This window comes from Podarcis vaucheri (assembly GCF_965113315.1).
Source record: "Podarcis vaucheri genome assembly, chromosome: 4".
Classification (NCBI taxonomy): Eukaryota; Metazoa; Chordata; class Lepidosauria; order Squamata; family Lacertidae; genus Podarcis; species Podarcis vaucheri.
The window spans coordinates 77,142,500-77,158,793 of record NC_138762.1 but is presented as its reverse complement, the minus strand read 5'-3'; the positions used below and the strand labels follow the sequence as shown (position 1 = coordinate 77,158,793).

General features: G+C 40.2%; 1 protein-coding gene and 1 long non-coding RNA gene across 22 annotated transcripts in view; one reads left to right on the top strand and one right to left on the bottom strand.

Moving 5' to 3' along the window:
• The window catches only part of INPP4A (inositol polyphosphate-4-phosphatase type I A), a 96,422-nt gene that overhangs the window by 68,421 nt on the left and 11,707 nt on the right, over window positions 1-16,294 (top strand). For 10 of the 18 annotated variants that reach the window (XM_082220037.1, XM_082220036.1, XM_082220049.1 and 7 more), the window contains 8 exons: window positions 76-294; window positions 2,611-2,860; window positions 6,858-6,890; window positions 8,773-8,945; window positions 10,174-10,297; window positions 12,090-12,216; window positions 14,245-14,385; window positions 15,453-15,550. In XM_082220037.1, coding sequence (XP_082076163.1) covers window positions 76-294; window positions 2,611-2,860; window positions 6,858-6,890; window positions 8,773-8,945; window positions 10,174-10,297; window positions 12,090-12,216; window positions 14,245-14,385; window positions 15,453-15,550 — 1,165 coding nt within the window. The remainder of the gene's footprint in view (window positions 1-75; window positions 295-2,610; window positions 2,861-6,857; window positions 6,891-8,772; window positions 8,946-10,173; window positions 10,298-12,089; window positions 12,217-14,244; window positions 14,386-15,452; window positions 15,551-16,294) is intronic. The other 8 variants (XM_082220041.1, XM_082220040.1, XM_082220038.1 and 5 more) reach the window with 2 other exon arrangements.
• Window positions 7,755-16,294, bottom strand: part of LOC309530923 — a 38,305-nt gene continuing 29,765 nt past the window's right edge. For all 4 annotated transcript variants that reach the window (XR_014218950.1, XR_014218951.1, XR_014218952.1 and 1 more), the window contains exons 3-4: window positions 10,344-10,407; window positions 7,755-8,943 (exon numbers count right to left, since the gene is read on the bottom strand). This is a non-coding gene — a long non-coding RNA (uncharacterized lncRNA). The remainder of the gene's footprint in view (window positions 8,944-10,343; window positions 10,408-16,294) is intronic.

Here is a 16,294-nt window from a genome sequence, read left to right as displayed (position 1 = left end):
CAGTTCCTGAATTCATGATGGAACATGGAATGTAGAAAGAGTTGCAAAATACGTTGTTGTTTCAATACTTTCCAGACACGGCAGCTTGTCACCGTCTGCGACTGCAAACTGCTGGCAAATTCAATACATGCGCTGAATGCTGCAAGACCAGATTATATAGCTTCAAAGGCCTCTCCAACCTCTGTAGAGGAAGAGCAAGTGGTGCTGAGGAATGACCAAGATACCCTGGTGGCCAGGTGGACAGGAAGAAATAGCCGATCTTCTCTACAAGTGGACTGGCATGAAGAAGAATGGGTAGGTTTGTTGACCTGGGATTCAGTTTCTATTAGCAATCTTGCTGCTGAAAGCTTGAGGGCTTTAGTTTATACTACATCTCTCCATTCTGTAGATTTGGGTTTTCAAACTGTGGTCCAGGGATCACCAGGGATCCATGAGCTTCACTCAGGTGAAGACACTGTGTGTCTTTGTTTCAGTAATATATATATATATATATATATATATATATATATATGCAGGTTTTGGTGTCTTCGGGTGTCTTCCCGTGTAAGAGTCGGGGTGTCTGTGCGACGTTTCGACGAGGTCTCACTCGTCATCTTCAGGCTGGTGCTTTCGGCTTCTTGTTACTGGAACAGAGCAGAGTCTGGTGTTTGAGTTCCTATAAATACTGTTGAGGGGTGTGGTGTATAGCCTCCAACGTTCTGGGCAGAGAGGAAGTTCCTAGATTAGTGTGCCTTTTCTTCTTTTGTTCCTTAATTACTTGAGGGATATCTTGGGTGATTTCATGAGTGATATTCTGAATATCACTGGGTGGGTCATTAAGTGTAGATTAGTTGCTAAAGCTTTCGTGTCTTGACCTCTTGAGCTTGTGAAGAGTTTTTCTGAGAAGATGGCTGTGCTGCATTTAGTTGTGCTCTGGCTTGGCTTCGTGTATAGGGGCGAGCTGTGGTTTTGTGCCTTGTGCCAGCCAGATCTGTGTAGGGATTGCAGGGGGGTGCAGCATCCGGAGGTGCCACTATAGTTTGGCTACTGGATGGAGTCTGTAATATGTCTGTGGAGAGGGTCTGGGTTTGGGTCTGGTGTGGTTGATTGGTGACGGCGTTCTGTGCCAGACCCTCTCCACAGACATATTACAGACTCCATTCAGTAGCCAAACTATAGTGGCACCTCCGGATGCTGCACCCCCCTGCAATCCCTACACAGATCTGGCTGGCACAAGGCACAAAACCACAGCTCGCCCCTATACACGAAGCCAAGCCAGAGCACAACTAAATGCAGCACAGCCATCTTCTCAGAAAAACTCTTCACAAGCTCAAGAGGTCAAGACACGAAAGCTTTAGCAACTAATCTACACTTAATGACCCACCCAGTGATATTCAGAATATCACTCATGAAATCACCCAAGATATCCCTCAAGTAATTAAGGAACAAAAGAAGAAAAGGCACACTAATCTAGGAACTTCCTCTCTGCCCAGAACGTTGGAGGCTATACACCACACCCCTCAACAGTATTTATAGGAACTCAAACACCAGACTCTGCTCTGTTCCAGTAACAAGAAGCCGAAAGCACCAGCCTGAAGATGACGAGTGAGACCTCGTCGAAACGTCGCACAGACACCCCGACTCTTACACGGGAAGACACCCGAAGACACCAAAACCTGCATTCCTGTACCCGTGAAAATCTACGAAAGCATATATATATATATATATATATATATATATATATATATATATATATATATATGAGAAATAAAAGCAACAAAGTTACAATTATAAATCATACAACATCTAGCACAGTGCATTACAATTGCTGCAGAAAAGGCATGAATTGGTCTGCCAAGAATCTCAACAATTTTCAAGTCGTCAGTGGGGGAAATTTTTGGGGAAAGTGCTGTTATAGGCACATTTTCTATGGAAAGCAAAATCTGAAGACTAGCATCTACTATTGGAAGGCTCTTCAACTAGTCAGCCATCAGCTTTAAAACTGATAAATGATGTTAACTGATATTCTTGTTAGGAGCAATGAAAAATGGTGTCAGGAAGGCCAGTCCCCAATTAGTTTCCCCACCAAAATATGATCAGAATTTGTAGCCCTTGTTTATATTGGTATGAGACAGAAAATGATATGCATTATTTAATGGATTTCATCTCTCTTGAACTGCCTGTACAAATGGGAGCAACAATATCTAAACAAGTTTTCTAACTTCCCCGGATGCTATGCTTATTTTTTTTATAGGGGAAAGCAAAGGATGCTGTAACATCTTGTAGGACTTGAATCAAACTGTGCAGTTTCATCCAACCAGAAACTGATGTTGACTGTTTTTTAATTACGTTGCAAAGTTAAAATGGCTAGAAAAGGGTTGTAAAGCACGTGTACTGAGCACCTTACAGGGAGAGCCTATAAAATACACCCTCATAAAAAATGGAAAACATTCTCCTGAAAGATAATCTTGTGGCTGAGCCCATTGTGTTGATAAGTTTCTTGTTCTACTTCGGGCTTCTTCAACTGCTATTTTGACCCAAGATCCTTCCTGCAGTGAGATCAGAATGATGTAACCATGTTAAAGTTACAGGAGTCTTTACTTAGTCCGTTTGTTTTTCATTCCTTCCCAGGAAAAAGTCTGGGTGAATGTTGACAAAAGTCTTGAATGCATTATCCAGAGGGTGGACAAACTCCTCCAGAAAGAGCGTTTGCATAGTGACAGCTGTGAAGACGTTTTTCAGTGTGACACCAGCTGTTCTAGCAAGAAAGGTAAAGGGGATACCCGTGCGTACTGGATAAAGCCACACACCTCATCATCTTCGTCATCCCCATCATCTTCATCCATACCATCCTCTGCATGCCATTGTCCCCAAGATACAAGTGCGTATGACAGCCATGGCTTCTTCCTGCTGCTCCTCCGCTTTGGCATTTTTCTTACCCTTTTCTCCATGAGGTGCTTATGATTAAGTGGCTGCATTTAGACAATCAAATCTCAGGTCAACAAGCTTCACGCACCTGCACTGTGCTCCTCCTTTGAAGCATGATTGAGGAAGCCAGCCAGGAAGCTGCAGTTAATGTTGGCATCAGAAGCAGGTTCTGTATCTATGCTGAGCAGCTTCCAAACAAGGCCAGAGAGGGAGCCATAGTTTAAAAACGGCATCTAGGTCCTCGCTTGTTTGGAAGCTGTTAACCATTGTTTCCAGTCTGGCAGGCATGTGTGGCTGGTTAACTGTGGTTTTCTGGCATGCTTGCTTGCGCAGTGAAAGGAAGGAAGCTGGAGCAAAGGGATTGTGTGCGGGTGCGTGAAACTTGTGCAGATCTTGGTGTACGGAGCTGAGATCTGAACGTGGCCAAAATGTATGCTGCAGGAGAGACGTGGGAGCCATTTTTCCTTGGATTTATTTCAAGATGCTACTCTCATGTTTCTCCTGAAACATGTGGATTAAGGTCTCCTCTGAATAGGCCCTTACGCTGATAGGGTGTTTCTCAATAAGGCCAACAGGTCAAACAGGGAATGTCTGCACAAGAAAAGCCAAAGGAGTGAGTAGAGCTTGGGTGACTGTTTTGCTGAAGTGCACTAGGCGCTAACGCAGTGACAATGTGAGGAGGTGTGAGAAACTGCTGGATTCTGCTTTGGGGCTTTGGCAAAATCGCTTAACAGCATTTTCTGTTTAGTTCTATATATTGCTAATTTGTATTTGCATTGAGGACTTCCGGTTCATAGTTCATGCTCTTTGCTTATAGTTCAGAAAATTATATACTGTGTACTATTTCTGTACATCAGGTCCCTGCAGTTGAAAGGTTCAGGCTGGTTTAGTCTGAATTAGATTCTTCTGTTTCACCCAGCTGATAGAGGGGCATTCTCGGTTGGCCTCATTCCTGTATATTTGTCAGAGTATGGTGACTCTTAGGACACTTCTCATGTGCCTCATTGTGACTACATAACTAGGCCCCATCAGGAGTGTGGGAATTTGCAAATTGAGCATATATTTAGGTGACATTGTTGAACTTCTAGGCCTGAGTTTCCCAAAATTGGTCCCCAGCTGTTGTTGGATTACAACTCCCATCATCCCTAGCTAGCAGGACCAATGGTCAGGAATGATGGGATTTGTAGTCCAAAAACAGCTGGAAGCCCAAGTTTGGGAAATCGTGCTAGGCCATATTTCCCCCTTGTGCTTTGATTTGTTGGCTTGTAAATGGTTAGAGAAATTGTATTTCCAAGTGTACACAGATTATTTTTTTAAGTATACACGTGCAGGATGTCTATATGTTACACCTGTGTTTCTGTAACAAATGTGTAACTGATTCTTCCACCCCACCCCATGCCGATCACAGTGTGTAGAGCTGCCCTACCAAATTCTTTGTTGTGTTACATTGAAGGATATGTTAGAACTCAATAGGAGAACAGTCTGCTTTCTTGTATGACATTTCAAAACAATTCATACAACAATTCGTATGAGAAGGCAACTGAAAACTACCTTTCTCATACTGTATTTTCATTATGTGTCTTCACAACAAATTTGTATTTGTGATTTCACACAGTCATTTCATAATTAATATTTCTGAGTTACAATTTTTTAACAGTAAAATGTTCTCATGAAATAATATATTTTTTCTTTTAACTTATTAGGTGCAGAACTAGTAGTGTATGATTTGTCAAGCTTCATAACCGATAACTTTTCTGTGTTTCTAGTTATTCATGCCATATGTTGTTAAGAATTAGCAAGATGCAAGGATGAAGAACTGAGTGTATTGATCCCTATGAAATAACTTAGATAACATGAAAACCAATGCCTTTCAACTGTTTGCAGATTGAATTTAAATCTTAAACATCTTTTTTTAATAAGCTGTGTGACAATATGTGTGGGGAAGACATGTTGTCTGAATCAAGTAATTGCTAAAGAACTTTCACATCAGAGTGATTAAGAAATGGATTTCACTCAATGCAGTCAGTATCTATTATTCAGCACAGCACTGTATAATTTTTGTATGTGGCAAACCTTCTCTCTCAATTCATCAAATGTTTTCTGATAATGTATTGGCTGAGAACCATTGAAATTATGGATCAACATGTTTCAATGCTTGCCGTTGTGCTCAGCTCAAGCTGTGCATCATTGCTTTTATGTTTACATGCACAGAGGTGCACTGTTTTCAATTCCAAGTAGTTTAATTTGCAGTCAAAGGCATATTGAGATGCTAGAACGGCTTCATGTGGAACGTGTTGAAAACAGGATGTTTTTAACTTTATTATTTATAGCATGCCTGATGTGCTAGACGCTATACAAGTTAAAAACAAACCTAGTCCCTGGCAATGGCTTATAGTTTAAAGATGCAGCCTGAAGAATGAGCTAGGGAATGACAATGGATCAGAGTAGAAAGAGAGAGAAAATAAATCACATGTAATGACTGAAAAATTATGAAGCGACTTATATTTGAAATGTGAAATGAGACAAGTAGTCAGCCAATTTAAAGATTAGTAAATGAGGGAAATTATTTTTCACAATGATTGTAGCCTGTTCTGATTTGGGTTTTGGCCATGTGATTAGATGGAGAGAAGCATATTATAATTTGAAATAAAGCCAGTGCAGATTGGAAAAAGCTGTTGTTTACAGCGAATCGCCCTCTGACTTGAATGGAAGAAGTATGAGATCAATAATGCTTAAGAAAAGAGATGCTTTTGTTTCAGAAATCTAGCCGTCATGTGAGTAAATTCTATACCCATGTTATAAATAGGTTTGGAGAAATACAAGGAGCCAAAGAGAGGAAATGGAAGAATAGTGCTCTCAGATTAGTGCTCTTAGAGAACACGTCCCAGTTCACCCAGGACCAGCTTGGTACAGTTCAAACACATACTGTTTGTGCAACTTCAACGCATGCAGTTTCTGGTAGCATCCCTTCATTCCTTAGTTTTCCTCTAACTGCTGTTTAAAAAGTTAGCTTGGTTCGAGAATGGCTGAAAGTGAATGCCCAAGAGGCAGCTTCCCTTTTTTCTTTTCCAAAGCCCCAAACTAATTTAAATGGGGAGGGATCTTAAAAGGCACCTTGTGGTTTTGGTGGGAGGAAATGGCAGAACGAAACTCACATTTGTTCATACTGCCCTGTTGTGTGCTTGGCAAAATAATCAGTGAGACATGATCTTTCAGTTCCAGTTGATAGCATCTCTTCCATTCATTTCAGTGGGAATTGGATCCAGCCTTAATTTTGGGCACTCTGGCTCCTAAATATTTTGAAATTTGTGTAATAATCCTCACCTCTGTTTCACACATTGTATGGCACAAATTCAAACTTGCCACTGAATATATGAATGATCCTGAAGGAGCTGTGCTTAGTCTGTGTTCCTTGGTGAGCTAGCCTACAAAAATACGTGCATTTGCAAACAAGTTTGTAATATTTACACTTTACAGTTTCAGGCACACATGTAAAGTATCTTAGGTGTACACCTAAAAATGCCACATGTGTGTATTAGGGTTACTTAATGCACCCAAAAACTCTTGCCAATGTTCTGCTATTCTATTTAGCTGCTTTTAATGCAAGTCATTAAGCTAGTGGTTCTCAAACTGTGTTGTCTGTGGCTCACATACAGCTGTTTCCAGCAGACTACAGAGACCTATATTTCTCCTGTTGTCATGCTCACTTCTCCTCCTAGTTTCCAGTGCTAGAAATAATTTATAACACCTTGCTGTATCAAGCACAAGCGGTTGTGGAGTATTTTATGCTGGCACAATCAGGAGGAGAGGCGATCAGTGGTAGTCTGTCTGTGGTGTGCCACTTTGCAGAAAAAAGCTTGAGAACTTCTGTACTAAGCATTTCAGTTGCCTATGTTTAAAATGTGTTGCTTCCCCTTAATCATGCATGTTGCACCTCCCTTTTTGTGCAGATTGCAGTCCCACTCCTGAAGAGACGGGCCCAGGTATGTGTGTGTTTTCTCCCCTCCAAACTGCAGAAGAAAAAGGTTGTCTGTGCATCTAACACAAATGACTTTTGCTGATGCTAATTTGGGTACTGCTACGTGAATAAAAGTATTTTTGCTTTTAGGTTAGTAGGTGCAAACTGGCCTTCCTTGCCAATAAATTTCAACACACAGTAATTATGTGACAGGAAGATATTTTTAAAATATACATATTTTAAAAATATGTGGCTGCTACTGTCTAGTTAAAACAGGTGTTGCCTCTTTTGTGTATGTCTGCAGATTGCTGGTAAAACTGGTTTTAACCCATTTGGTCAGAGGCTACATTGAACCACCTTCAATTTGGGTTTGTTTGTTTGTGTGTGTTAATATTCTGTGGTTCTTTACTGAGTGGGTACAAAATGCTGAGTAATGCTTGTTTGTTTTCCCCCTTTCCTTTAAAATAATGCTGGGAAGCAGATGAGGCTGGAAGCATGTGACTTGCCCTAGATTAAGCCAGAATTTGAACCTGGGTATCCAAACCCAACACATTCTCCCTTGTGCCATGCTGGCTGATCTTGAGAGAAGAGACATGAGCCACCTGATAGGATATTACAGAACTTGGGGGGTGGGGTAGGGGCCAGAATTCTCTTTTTTTATATAAAAAGAATTAAAATGTGTTCAGGTTTGTGTGTAGATTGTTTTTTAAGTTTGCATTTGTTTCCACACTATAAACTGAATACCTATAATTATTTTGAGTTTTTGTCTATTTAGCTTGGCTATTTAGAAATGTTTTGTAATTTCCATACACTGAAAATGGCTGTGCCAGAGAAACTATCCATTGTTCCTTTTTAAAAAAATTGTCTATAAAAAGCACTTCAGAACAAATACATCAAGAGAACAACCTTTATTTTTCATTGCATAGATAATCTTATTTAGAGTACCAGATTATTTTGGAAAAACTATCATAAAGAGCAGCTTGCCTACTGTTAAAAGAATCCAGCTGTGTTCTGAGGCATAGGGCCAAATAACCTTCCATGTGTGTCTGTCTGTCTGTCTGTCTGTCTATCTATAGGATGGGACACAGGTTTAAGATACCACAGTACAGTGGTACCTCGGGTTACATACACTTCAGGTTACATAAGCTTCAGGTTACAGACTCCGCTAACCCAGAAATAGTACCTCAGGTTATGAACTTTGCTTCAGGATGAGAACAGAAATCGTGTTCCAGCAGCAGCTCTGGAATGAATTAAGTACTTAACCCGAGGTACCACTGTACTTTATGGTATTCTAACTGCCCTTCATTTGAATGGCTGTCAAGGAACAGAGAGTACTTGCTTCGAGAAGAGCAGCTTGTACCAGAATGCTGCACATTCATAATAAACCATAGGTTATTTCAGACAATGGCTTACTGTTACATTCTAACAGGGCCAGTGGGTTCAATTTATGGCAATAAGACTCTTCTACTTTGTCCCAGTGTGGATGTAACTATTCTCTAAAACTAAGTTTAACTCTCTTCTTTGATGCAAATTCCCCCAACTGTCTCTTACCCATGGTGTAGCATTACATAGGCACATGACTTACCAAGGTTAGCTTTAAACAGGTTTTGCAAATCAGTTTCAAATCCTGATTTCAAAGTGGTTAAAAAACTAACCTTGGTTAGCATTGGCATAGATGTAATGTTGCACTACAGCCAGTTCAGATAATGGAGAGTAAAGGCATGCATGAGCCATGGGCCTACTTCCAATCACTCAACCATGGCTTAAGAGATATGCAGCCTTAAATCCATACCAGGCCTTTAAGCTGCATTAGTATGTTTCTTAAAAGCTGTTTCTTTTTGAGTATTTTTATTTTAAAAATTATATATTGCCATTAATTGCCTCCTTCTTCCTTTTGAAAACTGCAGGTGAATGGAGTGAGGCCCTTTACCCATTGCTGACAACACTCACAGAATGCGTAGCCATGATGAGTGACAAGGCAAAGAAAGCGATGGTCTTTCTCTTGATGCAAGATAGTGCCCCAACAATAGCTCTTTGCTTGAGCCTTCAGTACCGACGGGATGTTGTCTTTTGCCAAACTGTAAGCAAGAAAGTAGAATTCATACATTAGACTTTGGATACCTTTTTTAAAAAATGGAAGAGTAACTTTGAAAGCAGTAAGAATTACTACACATTTCTGAACCAATCCCCCACCCCCACCGACTTCAGCAGCTTTGGCTGCAATCTCTCCTGGGCCTAGATCCTTTTAAACTAGAGAATGTTTTAATACAGGGGGGCAGGTAGCTGGATCTGACCTTCATTAGGACATTTAATCTCATTATACTTTTACAAGGGACAAGGGTGGTGTAAACTACAGAGCCTAGGGCTTGCCGATCGGAAGGTCGGCGGTTCGAATCCCCACGACGGGGTGAGCTCCCGTTGCTCGGCCCCTGCTCCTGCCAACCTAGCAGTTTGAAAGCACATCAAAGCGCAAGTAGATAAATAGGTACCGCTCCGGCGGGAAGGTAAACGGCATTTCCGTGCGCTGCTCTGGTTCACCAGAAGTGGCTTAGTCATGCTGGCCACATGACCCGGAAGCTGTACGCCGGCTCCCTTGGCCAATAAAGCGAGATGAACGCCGCAACCCCAGAGTCGTCCAAGACTGGACCTTATGGTCAGGGGTCCCTTTATACTTTTACAAAAGCCAAACACAATATGCAGCAATTGCTATCTGGACTGGTCATTAGTGGGGGTGGGAAAGCAAGGAAGGGAAACTAGTGCATTGTTTCGCATGTGCAAAATACACCATTTATTTTTTTTAAAACCCTTAAGTCTTCTTCACAAAAGTTAAAATAGGAACAGTGCTTCACCTGAGATGCATATTTTTTTAAAAAAGGGGTGAGGTGCATTTAGGGCAGATGTGGCATGGCTGGTACATCCAGCATTAGTTCTCCCTGTCGCCAATGTGGTATAGCATTATTACATAGCTCTATTAGTACTCTGCTAAAAAGCTAGAAACACATCTATTTATTTCAGCATCCTATGGGCATTTTGACGTGGGCAGGGGAAGAATTTTCTTGCCAAGCAGAGCTACTGTTTCTAAATAAATATAGGACTCCTGAGGTGTCTATATTCCATCCTCAAAATTTCTTTTTTTTTTTAACCATCTTCTCATTTAAAGCACATTAAAAGGAGCCAATGAAGTTAGGTATACAGATCATTCTTTAAAATTAGGGAGTGGGTCACTGGTGTCCTATCTCTGGCATGAGGGTTTTGGAAGGTCTCTTCATAAGTCTTCAGTTACTTCATTTCTCTATTCTCTTACACAGCTCACAGCCCTTATCTGTGGCTTCATTATCAAGCTGAGGAACTGCCTGCATGATAATGGATTTCTGAGGCAGCTCTACACCATTGGTCTGCTGGCACAGTTTGAAAGCCTTCTGAGCACTTATGGTAAAAACTGGCTGGGGCAAGCATGTCGTATCCTTTTACGACTTACTGAACTTCATTCACTGCAGAGTGTTGGCAAGGTGCATGCAGAGGGTTAGAAATGTCTTGTTGATCTGCAACAAAAAGAAGTTTAGAACAAAACTATGTTGTAATGTGGTATCTGGTACATAAAATATTGTGTAACTGAAAATAGATGTGTGATGACCTTGGTCGAAATACAGAATACCGAGCGACCAGCTTTTGGTTTTTATGAAGCAACTATATACAGTAGGTATCGATTATACCACATCAGAAATCAGTTTTGAAATGCTGGAAATTTTCAAAAAGGTTGCTTACTCTTCAAGTTTAAAAAGAAACACTGCTGGGCATGCTTATGATTGTGTCCTTCCTTAAAAGTACAACAAAGTTTTACTTGTTACCATCTTCCCTCTGCCCCCCCCCTTAAAAGGAGTTTAGACGTTAAAGTTGAAGAGTAAACCAGATTCACAAGGACACATTCAAAATAACTATTTGCAATACTTTGAACATAGAACTAAAGCAAACACACACACACACACACAAAAAACAAAAAAACATTTGGGGGTGTTCTTGAGCAAATTGTCCAAACTATGTATATTTTTTGCAAAAATTCAAATGAGTATTCTCCCGAATTGCTTTTCTCTAGAATTCCCAAGTTAGAAAGGCTGTTGTTTATAGAGTTGTTAAATTTTATTTATTTAAAAAATATAAGGGGGTTCATAACAAAAAAAATCACTAAAAATACAGTAAAATAATAAATTCATTGGCATCTACAAGTCCAGGTAAAACATGTTAAACTGTTATTGCAATAGTAGCCACCAAAGGCTTCAGACAACTATTGAACTTATATTAGATGCCTAAATGAGATTACTGTTGCATCATATGGGAAGTCATTCCACAAATGGGCCTGTGACTGGTAAAAAATAAGGTACAAAGTATCAAGTTCAATTGAAACCAATTAAGATTACTAGATTGAATAAAGGTGGCTAGTTTGTTAAAAGACCTTTTCAAAATAAAATTTCAAACTCAAAATTGTAAAGCTTAAATATCCCTGTTTTTTGTGTTTCTGCCAAAATTTCATGCTTAAAAACCATGTCTGCAAAATTATTATTTTGATGAGCCACAATTTTGTGAGCTGAACATTTAAGTATATGGGCACATCTGTAAATGCATTGATTTCTGTCTTCAGCGAAACACATGTGGCAAATTTTCAACCTGTAAATAAAGTGTATTAATTTTTGCAACCCAGCTGAGGTTGAGAGGATTCAGGAGTGTAACAAGAGTCATTTCACATGGGGTTGTGTAAAATCAGGAAATCACATATGTTACAAAACACATTTTCTTTTTGATACTAGGGTGTCTGAATTCAAGTCAGTTGCCAATACAGTGGTGCCTCGCAAGACGAAATTAATCCGTTCCGCGAGTCTCTTCGTCTAGCGGTTTTTTCGTCTTGCAAAGCAACCCTATTAGCGGCTTAGCGCTATTAGCGGTTTAGCGGCTATTAAAGGCTTAGCGGCTAAAAGGCTATTAGAGGCTTAGCGGCTTAGAAAAGGGGGGGGGGAGCGGAAAAAACCGGAACACTCGCAAGACGTTTTCATCTTGCAAAGCAAGCCCATAGGGAAAATCGTCTTGCGAAGCAGCTCAAAAACGGAAAACCCTTTCGTCTAGCGGGTTTTCCGTCTTGCGAGGCATTCGTCTTGCGGGGCACTACTGTAGCTTTTTTATATATATTTAAAGTATGACTACTTATAATCCCAATCATCTTTTCTTTGTTTAGGTGAAGAGCTGGCAATGCTAGAGGATATGAGTGTTGGGATAATGGACTTGAGGAATGTAACATTTAAAGTAACTCAGGCCACCTCAAATGCATCTGCTGACATGCTACCAGTCATTACAGGAAATCGGTAAAGAAAAAGGGCAGGGGAAAGGGGAAAGAGAAGTGAAAGCACGTTTTGCTGCAGCTAGGACACTTGAATGGCACAGAGAAAAGTAAAGACCTGGGCAAATGCATAGTGATCCAATATAGAAATACTTTTTGAGCTGGTTTTATGGAATGGCCCTAAACCTTTAACCTTGACCTGCTTAACTAAATTAGGCTATACTTCCATTATTAAAAAAAAAAAAATCTCAGAGATGATCTTTGGTGTGGTGTTTAACCCATATATTTGTTAAAAAGCTATACAAAGTGTGACACAAAACTGACCTGCTTAATATTATTTTGAGGAGAAAAGTCAAGTTCTTCAACATGGGCACAGAATGTTCATATTCATAAGAATATGAAGTGGCCATTTCATACTCCAGAATGCAATTATTTTGTTCTTGCCTTTGTGATTGGTCTTCTCTTTTCATTCAAAATGCTGCAGATGTGGTCTAAAAAAAATCCTTTCTGTTCCATTCCCTGAAAGTGGAATCTATTAGCCTTCTTTGGGTGACTAATCAATATAGAATAACTATGGGAAAGGTGGGAGCAAGTCCCACTCTTTTTCTATGCATATACTTTTCTCTTTTTTAAAGGGTAAGCATAGAGGCCCTGTGTGTATAGCTATACATAACTTACTTTACAGGGTGGTTATTAGGATTACAGCTGGAACATTTGAAAGTGCTATACAAAAGTCAACTATTATTATTGCCCTCTAAATCAGAGCTTTCCAGACATTTTATGTTGGTGACACACTTTTTAGACATGCACAAATTGGCAACAAGGTAATTCAGTTTTAGTAGCAAACAGAGGTTGAACTAACTCGCACGGCATACCTACACACTGAAGACACACAATTTGGAAAGATCTGCTCTAAATACTATCAGAACCCCTGCTTTCAGGGTTCCTGATCACATGAAGAGAACGCAATGCCCATACAGTTGTATGAGCAGGAACTCTATTCTGACCTTAAAACAAGAGCACACAGATCAGGAGAGCCTGTGTTTGTGATTCTGCTCCCTCATCCATCTATATTCAGGAAGTGTCCGGGTGGGGAATCTAGTTAGCTTTGCACCTAACTCTTTGAATTCTGTCTTCAGTTCAGTACAGTTCACATCTACATAAAGATTTTCCTTCACTATTATGGCCTGATATGCAGACTTTACTCTTGGGCTTGTAATTAAAGTTCAGAACCTGTCTAAAGGATGGTGCTTGTAGAGATTTAATATCAGCTGTGGCTTAGGGGTAGGCCAGAGCTCAGTGGTTGGAGCATTTGCTTTACATGCAGAATGTCCCAGGTTCAATCCTCATCATCACCAGCTAGGGCTAGGAATGTTGCCTTAAGCCTTGGAGAGCTGCCACCAATCAGCATAGACAATACTGAGCAATGGCCTGACGTCGTATAAGACAACTTCCTATGTTCCAACCAATCTTCCTTTAGGGGAGTCCATGGGGGAGTACAGGAATCACAGCATCCACAGAATAAGTTGAAGTTTTTTTTCTTTGAGCTAAATCCACTTATTCTAGAAACAGGACTGATGGAAGATGGATTTCACTGATGGTATAACAAGAGAACATTATGAGGAGACCAGCTGAGCCCATTTGAGTTTTACTCCTCACCTACATGTTAAGAATCACCAGTCATAAATTCAGTTGTCACACAAAGTTGTACCAAGTGAGGCACCCTGAAAACCCATTTACTTTCCCTGAGGTGCATTAATTCTTGAGTGCTGAAAGAAATAACAGCCTTTACAAAAAGCTGTTTGGCAGGGCAAGAAAAGACAATTTAAACATACAGTATATACAGAACTGCCCTGAGACCACCAGGTATAGGGCAATATATAAATTCAAATAATAATAATAATAATAATAATAATAAATTAATAATGATTTCTGAGTAGACTTGCAAGTTCTGGTGCAGCACTACATTCCTCAGCCTCAAAAGAATGTTATTTTTAAATGCTTTATGATTTGCATTGCTTGTTTAACTTCATTTTTTCTTGCCCTGATTTAGGGATGGGTTCAATGTGAGAATTCCGCTGCCAAGCACCTTGTTTGATGCACTGCCCCGTGAAATTCAGAGTGGCATGTTACTGAGAGTTCAGCCCGTTCTCTTCAATGTGGGGATAAATGAACAACAAACCTTAGCAGAGAAGTATATATATTCTATTTTTAAAACATAGCACACTTAGCCAAAGTTGGATTAAATCATCAGTCCTCCTGGGACTATATTAAGTTAATTTACTAGTAAAATCCAGTTCCCTACAACTTGGTTATCCAAATAAAGGCTCAGGAATAGGTTGGGCGACACTGAGTTTAAAACATTGGCAGATTTCAGTTGCTCAGGTGGTTGTTCACTTTCATAGTAACAACAACAACAATTTTATTATTTATACCCCGCTCATCTGGCTCGGTTTCCTCAGCCACCCTGGGCAGCTTCCAGCACATATATAAAAACACAATACATGTTGTATTATGTTTTTATATATCATCTGCTGTATAATGTGTAAGGTCTTTTACTACCTTTTGACTTAATCAGAATCCTGTTCTCATGGGTTACTTTGCTGCAATAGCATCCAATGCTTGGCATATTTAAATTGCCTTAACTATTGTGCCAATGTGGTTGCTTTGATGGCCCTTAGAATGTAAGAGTTTGGGATGGTTTAGTGTGATGTAAATGAGCCATAACAAGTCTCAAGTTTGCATGGTCCTTCCATCTTCACTTCTCCAGCGCAGCTGAGAGGAGTTTGAAAGCTTCCCTTAAGCACAGCATGCCAGAACTGGCACACTGTGGTTATTGTTAACTGTGGTTTGCTTCAGACAAGCCTTGGTCTTTGGCTCTGTCCAGGGGTGCCCAAACTTTTTTCAAAGAGGGCCAGATTTGATGATCTGAACATGCGTGAGGGCCAAATTAGACTGAATTAGGCCCCCGAAACGGACTTTGGACATGCTTGGTTTATGTGAAAGTAGCTGTAAGTTGTTAAGTTGATCAGCTGTACCCGTGATAATTTAGTCCTATCACCCCTCTTCATTAGTACCTAAATTTGAGTGATCATTTGTAGTTTACACACTGTCTGTCATACACTTAAGGAGAGTCTTCAATAACATTTTCAGCATTAAATATTGAAGCTGTTCTCCTAGCTTTCTTTGTTTGGAAAGGATGTGTGTGAATGAGAGAGAGAAACCTTATTTGTGCTAAGGTGGCTTCTTTGATTTTTTAAGGTTTGGAGACACCTCTTTACAAGAAGTGATTAACATGGAAAGCTTAGTGCGGTTGAATTCCTACTTTGAGCAGTTCAAAGAAGTTTTGCCTGAAGACTGTAAGTGTGCCTGAGAAATATTCATATCTAATATGCTTAAATTTAAGTTGAACAACAGCCACAGTCACTCACTGTAGTAATCCATAAACCAATCAGATAAAATGAAGGGTTGGGGCAGGAGATGATTTTAAGAGCAAAAGGAACATGTTGACAAGGAGTACAAACTCTCACACACCTGCCACCCGCTACTTGCCTCTCAACAGCCTCTCCCTGGTGACTCACTGATCTATGGGGAATGTAAAATCAGCCATCCCCACTCCAATGAGACCAGTTGTCCTTTTTAGATTCTCAAAAGTATCTGACAAAGTGACACAGTTTGGAGGAAATTACATTGGAGATAAATTTGGCCATTAGATCATGACTTTCCTATAAAGATGCAAAAGCTAAATAAGTAAGTAAGTAAGTAAGTAAGTAAGTAAGTAAAAGGACATTTTTATATAGATATACTTCTGAAGAGAGACAGTTAGGTATGGGTGCCTTTAACACTTTTTGTCATCTTCATTTTTAGCCTGGCAGTAGTACAGTGGTACCTCGTGTTACGGACGGGATCCGTTCCGGAGGCCCGTTCATAACGTGAAATCCCCATAACTCGAACTGCTGTGTCTGCGCAAGTGCGTGGAGCAATTTAGTGCTTCTGTGCATGCGGCAAAACCCGGAAGTAACCCGTTCCGGTACTTCCGGGTTGCAGCAGGACGTAACGCAAAAAGATGCAACATGAAGCGGGCGCAACGCAATCTGCACAGA